At 47.6% G+C, this 12,390-nt stretch overlaps 1 protein-coding gene across 3 annotated transcripts in view; it reads right to left on the bottom strand.

Annotated features, from left to right (window-relative positions):
• Positions 1 to 9,378: 9,378 nt before the first annotated feature.
• Positions 9,379 to 12,390, bottom strand: part of LOC140186682 (carboxypeptidase A1-like) — a 64,132-nt gene continuing 61,120 nt past the window's right edge. For all 3 annotated transcript variants that reach the window (XM_072241145.1, XM_072241146.1, XM_072241149.1), the window contains exon 12: positions 9,379 to 11,653. In XM_072241145.1, coding sequence (XP_072097246.1) covers positions 11,466 to 11,653 — 188 coding nt within the window. In that variant the 3' untranslated portion in view covers positions 9,379 to 11,465. The remainder of the gene's footprint in view (positions 11,654 to 12,390) is intronic.

Below are 12,390 nucleotides of genomic sequence, written 5' to 3'. Positions count from 1 at the left end.
TTGAAAACTTGTCTGAGTGGTGTAATAACAACAACCTCACAATGTCAATAAGACCAAGGAACTGATTGTAGAGTTCAGGAGAGGGAAACCAGAGGTCCATGAGCCAGTACTCACCAGAGAACCAGAGGCAAAGAGGATCAGTCACTTTAAATTCCTGGGTCTCAGTATCTCAGAAGACCTGTCCTGGATCCAGCATATGTAATTGCAAAGAAAGCAAAACGGCGTTTCTACTTCCTTAGGAGTCTGTGGAGGTTCGGCATATCATCAAAAACCTTAACAAACTTCTGTAAATGTCTGGTGGAAAGTGTTTTCACTGGCTGCATTACGGCCCGGTATGGGAACACCAATGCCTTTGAGCGAAAGCTCCTACAAGAAGTAATGGACTCGGCCCTGTACTTCATGGGTAAAGTCTTCCCAACCACTGAGCACATCTACATGAAATGCTGTTGTAGAAAAGCGCATCCATCATCAAAGATCCTCACCACCCAGGCCATGCTCTTCTCTTGCTGCTGCCATCAGGTAGAAGGTACAGCAGTCTCAGGACTCACAGCACCAAGTTCAAGAGCAGTTACTACCCCTCAAGTCAGGCTCTTGAACAAAAGGATAACAACACTCATCAATTGAGATGTTCCCACAACCAATGATCTCACTTTAAGGATCCTTATCTTGTTTTCTTCATGCTCTTGTTATTTATTGCTATTTATTTATATTTGCAATTGCACAGTTGGTTGCCTTTCTTGTTCCTGCTCTTTCATTGATCCTGTTTGCAGTTACTGTTCTATAAATTTGCTGAGTATGCCTGTAGGAAAAAGAATCTCAGGGTTGTATGTGGTGACATGTATGTACTCTGATAATAAATTTTACTTTGAACTTTGAAAAGGCTGTGCACGAGTCTGTATCCACAGTTCCTACCTAAAATTTTGAGAGTTTCTCAGCTGCTAATGAATAAGTACATAGACAGAAAATGCTGGGGAAAAAAAAAAAAATGTTTCATTGTCTCCCATGCTGCAAATTTCACTGCTAAAACTCACTGACAAAAATGTCTGAGAGAAACCAGACTGGCCACATACTCTTATGAATAAATAGTGATGTTTTTAATAAAAATCATGAATATACAATCACTAAGAACAGTATATTGAGTTTCAGAGAAGATCAGATTGTAAAATATTGTTTAAATTCATTAAATTGACTGCAAGAAACTGCAGAGAGTTGTGTGCACACCACGAAAACAGTCTCTCCTCCATGGACTATGCCAACATTATCAAAGACCCCTCCCATCCCATAGATTCCTGCTTCTCCAATTGGACCGAATATACCGAAGTCTGAAAGTACTTCACTCCAAACTCAAGGACAGCTTCTATCCTACTGTTATAAAACAATTGAACAATAAGATGGGACTAACCTCACAATTTACCTCATCATTGCCTTGTACACTGTTGTTTGCCTGCTCTGCCCTTTCTCTGATGGGACTAACCTCACAATTTACCTCATTGCCTTGTACACTGTTGTCTGCCCTTTCTCTGTATCTAACACTATATCTTACATTATGTTTCTGCTTTTCTCTTATACTATGTTGATATACTTTTGCGAGGAAGAGATCTGTATGCATACCATGCAAAACAAAGTTATTCGCTGTATACTTGACGATCATGCACTGATTTACCAATTTAAAGATTCTTGGCGCTAAGCGGCAACTCCTTTGCTTGCATCTTCAGAAACAGCTATTTCCATCTTTAATATCTTTATTTTTACCCATTCAGGGTTCTTTTGAAGACCCTGACCTGGAGTTACACACAGACTTCGATCTTTGCGGGAATGGGACCTGTTCTCAGGGTTTCAGGACTGGTCGTTATCTGACATGCCAAGGGTTCGGCCTGAGAGTCTCGCTCGTATTTGGAAGCCTAAGATCTCCGGGCTCTGGAGACGGGCGGATCGAGGATTGGTGTCATGGACTCATGTGTCATCGGGGCGGGAGGAATCTTTCTCGGTGGGCCCGAAGATCTGGGATCTTTGCGATCTTCAGGCACAGAGCTCGTAAAAAGTGATGAAATGGACTTTTAACATCGTAAACCAGTGGGTTGTTGTTATGTCTTCACGCTCACTGTGAAAATGGGGGACACCTCCCTCTCCCTTGTTAGGGAGGGAGAGAACCTGTGGTACGTCGAATGCCGGAGGAAACGTGAAGTCTTTGGGGTAAACTGCAAGTCTGTGTCTTTGCTATTGCCTGCCTCACGCTTGAGTGCTCGGTGATGGGTGCCAATACTTGCTTTTATTTGCCGGTGGGGGGAGGGGGGGATTGTTGCTCGCTGCCGCTTACACGTGGGAGGGGGAAGCTGGAGGGTCTTTGGGGTTCTCACGTTTAACTGTTGCTCATTCTTTGGGGCACTCCCTTGTTTTCATGGATGTTTGTGAAGAAAAAGCATTTCAGGATGTATATTGTATACATTTCTCTGACATTAAATTGAACCTTTGACTGAGATTACACCGAGATTAGAGTAATCCAGTGTGATAGTTTCTCTCCCATGTTAACTGCTAAGGTTAATAAAATGGCTTCTCCGTAAGGGAAAGTAACATGGGGTATTGGTTGTTCTCGGCAGCAGCTTGTTTTGGTCATAGTTACTGATAACGGGTTTACTGTCCATTGGGAGAAGTGTTATTCTTTCTTATGTCTGGGAACCTGGGTTTTCACAGGCTTTTCGGGGAGGCGAGGGTTGCGGATGGACGTGTGCAGGAGCGGTCGGAGTCCCAGGACGGCAGATACCGGGATTCGGCGGGTTGGAGGTTGTTAGAGGCTCGGAGGTCATTGTGGACGGATCCGGATGCCTGAGCTCCAACTCATTAAAATTTCTTGTGCACAAAATTGATAAATTTACTGACTTGGTGCCTTTATTTTATTTGTTTCTACTAACTCATCACCAAGAAATAATTATAAAATGTAATCATTTAATTGTATATCGTGTACTGTCTGATATTTTATGTTGTGAGCTTGTACCGAGGTGCATCACACAGTATCCACACCAACACACCAACGCGATTACAGTGTTGGCAGGGTCAAGGCCAGTTTACCCTAGACGAACGGGAGCAAATTGGGCAAAGACGCTACATTGTGGGGGCTCGTCCGGGATCTGAATTTTTGTCGGATACTGTGCTCAGTTTAAATTAGTGGAGATGGACCCAGATAAGATTGAACGCTGGTGTGAGATCGAGGAAGTACCGGTTAATCATGTCTGCGTATTAAGTGGGGTGGATATGTGTACCTCGGAGGAAGTGTTAATTCGATGGTTGAGTATGGTTAAAGCTGTCGGTAAGGTTGAAATCGTAGCCAGAGAGTTTGGTAAAATGGCAGACTCAGACTTTGTGTTAGTTCAGACTAGTGCTGACGTCACGGCGGTGGGACTGCCAGTGTCTATCGGTGACCCCGGTGAGGCGGGGCCATGTGGTGTGCACATTGTCACAGAGAAAGGGTCTGATGGGACACCAGAGGAGTTGCCTGACGCTGGGGGCAGAGATTTTAGAGATCGGGTCCTATTGTTTCTGAGGGGTGAAAGAAGGGAGCGCACAGATTTGTAAAATTGAATTAGTCGCCATCCCCCATGGAAGACTGAGGGCTCTGAGTTGGCATCAGCCATTAACTCCCTGGTGAACAAGGCAGCGGGTCCATGTCAGAAGCTGAGAATTTTCTCAGGGAGGACTCCCACCCCCGAAGGAGAAAATAATCATGAGACGTGGGTGGAGCACGTCTCTGACCTGCTAGGTGAGGGGCAGTGTTCTGAGGAAGAAAAGCGACAACGATTGGTTGAAAGTTTGAGGGGAGTGGCAGCTGAGGTAGTAAGAGGCGTGAAAGCTAACCAGCCCTCTGCTTCTCTGACTGAGTATCCAAGAGCATTGGAGAAGGCGTTCGGTCTGACCAGGAGCACAGTGGAGCTTTTGGCGGGGTTTTGGAACATGCATCAGGATGCATGAGTCTCCAGCAGTCCCGTAGAACACGTTACCCCCCCCCCCCGCAGTCCTTCGTTCAGTTGCTCAGGGAGGTGAGGGAGGAGGAGGACGTATTGGAGTCGGAAGAGGGCTCTGTGAGTATGGTTCAGCCCTCAGTAGTAGCCCCTTGTGGTGAAGTGACTGGGGCCAGCTTCACTCGGGAGATAGTAAAGGGGGTCGTGACAGGTGGGAGTCCCTCCGCGTGAAGGGACTAGCAGAGAGGGCCCCTCCCTCAGGGGACGGACTGCACAACAGCCCATGGGAGACCGGGCTCCCACGAGACAAGGCGTTTATTATAACTGTGGGAAAGAGGGGCACTTCAGGCGGGAATATAAACGGCAGGGGGAACCTCGGAGTGCGAGTCCGCTGGTAACTCAGCAGGGAGAGGGGTCGGAAAACTTAAAGGAGACCCAGTGAGGGAACTGCCTGGAGTCTCTGGGAAAACACGTTCCCAGCAATGTGCCACGGGACCCCCGGGAGGCAAAGACCCTATCCCAGAAGGATTGGTGGGACCCCAATCCAGCCTGTCGCTACGGATAGAGGGAATATATGCATAAGCCATACTCAACACTGGGTCGCAGGTCACGTTACTGTACCGTTCGTTCTACAATCAGTATTTGCAGCATTACCCTTGACACCCTTCAGTGCACTGGAAATTTCGGGTATCAGCTCTGTTGATTACCCGTACAATGGCTATTTGTCAGTGAAACCGGAATTCTCGGAGGCCAAGTTGGGAGTGTCTGTGGCTCAGGATGCCGAGGTGCTGGTTTGCCTGGACCCCGTTGAGACTGGGGGTGTGTCCATTCTGGTGGGGACCAACACCCCTATTGTACGGAGGCTCCTGGGAGCCTGCAAGGAGCAGGCAGGTGAGGACTTTTTGAAGACCCTGTCGGTGCACCCGGTGTTTCGAGTTGCTTTTAAGGAAGTGTGTGGCCGCACTGGGCTGGACACAGAATATAAAAGAGGAACTGTATGGTGTGCCCAGTCGAAGCCCAGGGTGGTGCGGCCGGGTAAAGTAGTGAGAGTGAAGGGGATCCCTAGATTCCCGGGGGTGCCTGAGGGTGAAGCCCTTTTAGTGGAAGATCTCAAGGGGGAGTTGAGATTCCCTGCCAGGATGCTGGTGAGACCCAAGTTGCAGAAGTCCTCGGTGGTACAGGCACGCAGGCTGGTGCTGATCGTCAGGAACACTACTGCATGGGAGGTTACCTTTAAGCGAAGAATGCCTCTGGCTCATTTGTTCCCAGTGACGGTGATGCATAGCGCCCCCGTGAGGCCAGTTGGGGAAAAGCAGCCGGGAAAAAGGCCTAAGTTGACTGCTAACAGGAATTCTGCAGATGCTGGAAATTCAAGCAACACACATCAAAGTTGCTGGTGAACGCAGCAGGCCAGGCGGCATCTGTAGGAAGAGGTGCAGTCGACGTTTCAGGCCGAGACCCTTCACCAGCAACTTTGATGTAAGTTGACTGCTGAGGCTTTTAACTTTGGGGCCTCACCTGTGCTGGCGGGTTGGCAGCGGAGGCTGGTGGAGAAGATGTTGATGTTGAAAGATGTTTTCTCCCTTGATGAGTTTGATGTGGTTTGCTCCAGGAGCACTCGCCACACCATCCGGGTGACTGAGGACACCGTTTCGAGAAAGATCACGGCGACTGGCCCCTGCAGACACGGAAGACGTGCGGCAGCATGTGTGTAAGTTGAAGGAAGCTGGGATCATCATGGAGTCCCGAAGCCCTTATGCGTCCCCAATAGTAGTGGCCCAGAAGAAAAATGGGAAGATTCGTATGTGTGTGGATTACAGGACCCTGAACAGGAGCACTGTCCCTGACCAGTATACGGCCCCAAGGGTCAAAGACGTGCTGGCCTGTCTGAGTGGTGCGAAGTAGTTTAGCGTGCTGGATTTGAGGAGTGGATATTACCAGCTCCCGATGAGCGAGGTCGATAAAGAGAAGACAGCATTCATTTGCCCTCTGGGATTTTTCCAGTTCGAAAGGATGCCCCAGGGCATATCGGGAGCCCCTGCCACCTTTCAGAGGGTCATGGAGAAGACAGTGGGGGATATGAACCTGCTTGAAGTGCTGGTATATTTGGATGACCTGATAGTATTTGGATACACCTTGGAAGAACACGAAGCGAGGCTAATGAAGGTGCTAAACCGACTGAAGAATGAAGGATTAAGACTTTCCTTGGACAAATGCTAGTTCTGCCAGATGTTTGTTAACTATGTTGGACACATAATCTCGCGGTATGGAGTAGCTAAAGGCCCAGCTAAGGTAGAAGCGGTGACCACTTGGCCGAGGCCCCAGACTGAGTGCTCTGCACTTGTTCTTGGGGTTCTGTGGATACTTTCGGAGATTCGTGAAGGGCTACGCCAAGGTGAGTCATCCCTTGAACCAGCTTCTGCGTGGCTACGTGGGGGAAAGGTAGGAGAGGACAGGAGGTTGGAGAATATTTGAACCTGTCAGGGAGAGATGGGATGACAAACGTGAGGAGGCTTTTCAGTCACTGAAAGAGATGCTGACTCAGGCTCCAGTGCTGGCTTTTGCAGACGCCCGATTGCTCTATGTGCCACACACTGACGCCAGCCGTGAGGGGTTAGGGACCGTCCTGTATCAGAATCAGGGCACCGGGCTGAGGCCTGTACTGTCTGTCAGCTGGAGTTTGTTGGCCTCTGAGAGAAACTATCCCACCCACAAGTTGGAGTTCCTGGCATTGAAGTGGGCGGTGGTGGATAAGCTGAGTGACTATCTCTATGGGGCCAAGTTTGAGGTGAGAATGGACAACCCGCTCACTTACATCCTGACCTCGGCGAAACTGGATGCCACAGGCTATCGGTGGTTGGCAGCATTGTCTGCAAATGATTTCAGCCTGAAGTACCGGCCGGGGAGCCGGAATGTCGACGCGGATGCTCTGTCCCGACGGGGGCATGAGGAACTGGAGAGGGACGAGGAGTGGGAATGTTCCTACATCCGGGGTGAAGGCTATGTGTCAGTTTGCTATCACCATGCAAGCCGAGGAAAAGGAGAGGCCAGATCGCACAGCGGACCCACTGGGGGCATCCGATGCCACCCTACCCCCAGTTTACTGTGACTTGACTGCTCTGAAGACCACGCAGCTGCCCAAGTTAAGCCCTGGGGAAGTGGCAGCTGCTCAGCGAGATGACCCGGGCATGGGCACTATCTGGTACGCAGTTGAAAAGGGGGATGTGACACGGGCGGAGAAGACAAAACACGTTTCAGTGTCTCTGTTACTGAGAGAATGGCCTCGGTTGAGGTTGAAGAACCAAATTTTATACCGGGTAATATCACCCCCGGACCGACCTCAGCGTTGGCAGCTGGTCCTGCCGGAGAAGTATCGGAAGGTTGTGTTGAAGTCGCTCCATGATGACTCTGGACATTTGGGGGTGGAAAAGACCTATGGATTGCTCACGGATCGGTTTTACTGGCCCCGAATGAGGTCGGAGGTCGAAGAGTACTGCAAGTCCTGCATTCGTTGCATACGATGGAAGACGCTGCCCAGGGAGGCTGCCCCTTTGTCCCACTTGCAGAGTGCAGGGCCTTTAGACCTGGTGTGTATGGATTTCCTGGCCATAGGACCCGATGCCAGCAACACGGTGAATGTCTTGGTCATCAAGAACCACTACACCAGGTATGCTCAAGCTTTTCCTACCAAGGATCAGAGGGTGACTACGGTGGCAAAAGTGCTAAGGGAGAAGTATTTTGTGCATTATGGCCTTCCCCGGCAGATACATAGTGACCAGGGATGGGAATTTGAGAGTAAACTCATCTATGAGTTACTGGGAATGCTGGGAGTTGAGAAACCGAGGACCACGCCCTATCATCCGCAGGGCGACCCCCAGCCAGAGGCGTTTAATTGGACCTTGCTAGACATGCTCGGGACCCTGGAGATCAGCAAAAAGAGCAGATGGAGTCAACATATTGGGCATCTGGTTCACTCTTACAACTGTACACGCAATGAAGCTATTGGATACTTGCCCTATTATCTGACGTTTGGGCGCGAGGCAAGGTTGCCCATTAACCTCTGTTTCGGGACTGACGCGGGTGAAGTATCGCCAAAGTCTTACTTGAAGTATGTGTCTGATATGAGGAAAGAGCTGAAAAGAGCTTATGAATTGGCTGGGGAGGTGGCCACCAAGCAGGATTGGGGAAATAAGAGGAGGTATGATCAAAAAGTGAAGTTCTCCCAACTCCTGCCGGCACACCGAGTCCTCATAAGGAATTTAGGATTACCTGGAAAGTGCAAGTTGGCTGACCACTGGGCGGCCACACCCTACGTGGTGGGGAGTCAGATGCCATACCTACCAATTTTCTGGCTGAGGCCCGAGGAGGGGAAGGTGCCTGTCAAGATTCTCCATTGGAACCACCTGTTGCCCTGGGACAAGAGGTGCAGGTAGATTGGGAGCCCAACTTGGAGCTTACACCCAGTAGGAGGACTCTGAGTACCTGTGGGGTGACAGAAGAGCCCACCCCGGAAAAGACGGGCCCGGGCCCAGCCCCTGCGGGGAATATTGATTCGGAGGATGATGATTTGGACGATTGGTACCCACTGCTGTCCGCTGATGCCCCCATGATGGAGGAAGAGACTCCTGGCCTTTCCCCCACTGGGTTAGATGGGGTAAGGGGGTTTAGCAATGGGCAGTTGGTGGTACCGCAGGGCGCTGAAGGAGACGATGTGGAGCCTGAACAAGAGACAGAGGGTTCCGGGGTGCAGAGGGGTTTGAGTGACCGCTCGCGGGAGGGTTCACCACATCACTCCCAAGGATCCCTGTGGATCATCCCTCTGAGGTGGAAGAGTTAGAAGAGGGGGTACACAGGTCTTAGAGAAGTAGGAACCCCCCAGATAGGTTGGCCTATGTAGCGCCTGGGGAACAGGGTGTGATCTCCACTGTTTTGGGGAGTTATATCACTGCTTTCTGCACTTGTATTGGGCTCTGTGTTTTGCAGGAAGGGTTGGCAAATTATTTGAACGTCATGAGGGCATGACTAAATTCAGTGGGGGAGAATGTAATAGTTTCTCTCCCATGTTAACTGCTAAGGTTAATAAAATGGCTTCTCCATGAGGGAAGGTATCGGCTGTTCTCGGCAGCAGCTTGTTTTGATTATAATTACTGATAACAGGTTTACTGTCCATTGGGAGAAGTGTTATTCTTTCTTATGTCTGGGAACCTGGGTTTTTGCGGACTTTTCGGGGAGGTGAGGGTTGCGGATGGACGTGTGCGGGAGTGGTCAGAGTCCCAGGACGGCAGATACCGGGATTCGGCGGGTTGGAGGTTGTTAGAGGCTCGGAGGTCGTTGTGGACGGATCCGGAGGCCTGAGCTCCAACTCATTAAAATTTCTTGTGCACAAAACCGATAAATTTACTGACCTGGCGCCTTTATTTTATTTGTTTCTACTAACCCATCACCAAGAAATAATTATAAAATGTAATCATTTAATTGTATATCGTGTACTGTCTGATATTTTATGTTGTGAGCTTGTACCGAGGTGCATCACACAGTATCCACACCAACACACCAACGCGATTACAGTGTTGGCGGGGTCAAGGCCAGTTTACCCTAGACGAACGGGAGCAAATTGGGCAAAGACGCTACATCAGTAAGTGTCATGTTCAGGTGGAGTCAATAATTAAACAGTACAATTGGAATAAGAATACATGGGTATAATATAAGAGCACAGAGCTTGTGGTACAAAAATATAAGAACAATGAACTTATGGTACTAATGTATAAACTGAAACCATACTATGCATCCCTTGTTGCCACACTATAGGACGGGATAAGAATGCACTGGAGAGAGTGCAGAGGAGATTCACCAAGATGGAACATTTTGAAGGAAACATCACAGAATGGGACATTTCAGTTATGGGGAAAGACTAGATAAGTTGGTTTGTTTTCTGTGGAGGAGAGGGAAATCTGGCAGAATGGATAAAATCATGAGGGGTGTGCACTGGGATATTTTCCCTTAGGAAATGTGTCTGTTACTGGAGGGCATGGATTTAAGGATAGAGGATTTGGAGAAGATTTTCTTTTCACCCAGAAACCTGGAACATCCTGTGTGAAAGGTTGTTGCAGGTAGGTATTCTCACTGAATGGAAGTATTTATTTGAAATGTTGCGGCATAGAAATCTACAAACTTAGTATTGGAAATTGGGATTAGTATGAAAGAGGTACTTGTTGGTCACCCCTGGGTAGGCTGAAGGGCCTTCTTTCATGATATACAGCTCTACGACAATTGATGAGTTTGTGGTAAGTCTTTGATCTGATCTGGAAGGCATTCACCACACACTCATGAATGAATTTACCGCTTCAACTGAGAATTTTAACCTGATAATAGAATAAGACTTTAACCTGACATTGAAACAAACCCCTAAGCAATAAATTTAGATACACAAAATTATTAAGATTAAGATTAATGTATAGCTTTCAATGAGGAGACTGGAATAAACCTTCAAATGAACTGCTCTAGCCCTTTGCTAACAGAAAACACCAACTCTAGACTGTGTTTCAGTGTAAACTTAGATCCTTAGATTTTGCAACAAAGGTAGATTCTTAACATAAAATCATTATCAGTTTAAACCTATATTTTGAAATGTACTTTCAGAGTGACACACGAGTAAGACAACCCCTGGAGATCAAATTATCCCCAGTACTCAGAGTGTAGAGGGGTGAGAGGAAGATTACTCATTGTGGGATTACAGCAGGCTTTTCTTCAGGGAGACAAGCAAGCACTCAACTGCGGATCAATCTTTAAAGGATTGGAATTATTCAGCGGTCAGAGCAATCCTTCACTTGAGGATTACAGTAATCCCATGCACAAAGGGTGGAGAAAACCCTGAATCATGGATCTGAGAAAGCTTTCACTGAAGAAGTATTTAAATAAACCTCAATTCAGGGTTGGCAGTAACCTAATACGCCATTAGGAGTAAACTTTGTTTTTGAACATTGGGTGTCTGACAGTCTTTGTTTTGTGGTGGTGGTTTTTAATGGTTTCTATTACACTTCTTTGTTTTGAGGTTGCCTGCAATTAGAAGAATCACAAGGTTGTATATAGTGTAATACTTTGATGACAAATGTACTTTGAATTTTAATACCTGGGGGTAAGAATAATGCCTCATTCAGGAGTAATTCTCTCAGGGTTCGAGTTACTCACCAAGCACGGATCACATACTTGTCAGACGCGAGCAATGTTCAGACTCTTACATGTTGACACTGCGATTGGCTCATGACTTCTGTGACCAAGACAGCTAATAAACCTCAACTGGGGCAGATCTGAGCGGGCTTTTGCCACAACACACTGAACAGATAATAAATCCTCAAAAGACAGAGAAGTAAGAAATCTTTTGCACTCATTTTGTCCTAAGTAATATATGCAAAAATATATAATCGTAAAGCTGAAAGCTTTAGGAAGGGTACAATTACACAGTTGTTTAGCATCGAGAACCTCCTGGGAGATCAACATGCAACAAGTTCAAAGTCAAGGTAAGTGAGTGGAAGCATGTTCCATTATCTTCTTCACAGCCAACCACGTCTCTTCAGCTGTCGGAACAATTCGACTCCGTGGAAGCATGAAGCCGTACTGACCTTCATCACGCAGCTCAAAGGCATAAGAGTACCTAATCCCTTGGTTATAGCTCCAGTCAATGCTGTTCCCACTTCTCTCATCTGAAGTTGGGGAGAAGAGTAATACATGTCAACACACACACACACACACACACACACAATGCCGGAGGAACTCAGCAGGCCAGGCAGCATCTGTGGAAAAGAGTGAAGAGTCGACGTTTCGAGCCGAGACCCTTCAGCAGGACTGGAAAGGACGGAGTCAGACTAAGAAGGTGGGGAGAGGGGAGGATGAAGTACAAGGATAACCATGGAATACCAGGATAACGAAGAATACAAGTGATAACCATGCAGTGTTGAAATATCTTATTCTACTTAACCTGCATAACAGTATCAAACTATGTAACTAAACCTGAACATTTTCTGCAATATACGGTACGACAAGTGATCGATAAGTTTGTGGCCCAAGGTAGAAGGAGTCAATTTTAGAAAACCTAGCACATTTATTTTTCCTACATTTACACACTTAGTCCAGCGGTTGTGGAGCATATGGATCCATTCTTGGTAGAAGTTGGCGTCTTGGATCTCTAGAAAGTGGTCCACAGCAGGGGTGATTGATAAGTTTGTAGCCTAAGGTAGAAGGAGATGAGCTATTAACTTCAGACTTTCTGCATTTTCACTCAAAGAGTTGAACTGCATGTGCATGTAATGAGAGCTGTATAACTCATCTCCTTCTACCTTAGGCCACAAACTTATCAATCACCCCTGCTGTGGACCACCTGGAGGTCCAAGACGCTCTTGTTACACGCACGTGCAGTTCAACTCTTTGAGTGATAATGCAG

Source organism: Mobula birostris, chromosome 23 (assembly GCF_030028105.1).
Source record: "Mobula birostris isolate sMobBir1 chromosome 23, sMobBir1.hap1, whole genome shotgun sequence".
NCBI lineage: Eukaryota > Metazoa > Chordata > Chondrichthyes > Myliobatiformes > Myliobatidae > Mobula > Mobula birostris.
The sequence above is the reverse complement of the archived record's forward strand: the minus strand, read 5'-3'. Positions and strand labels throughout refer to the sequence as shown.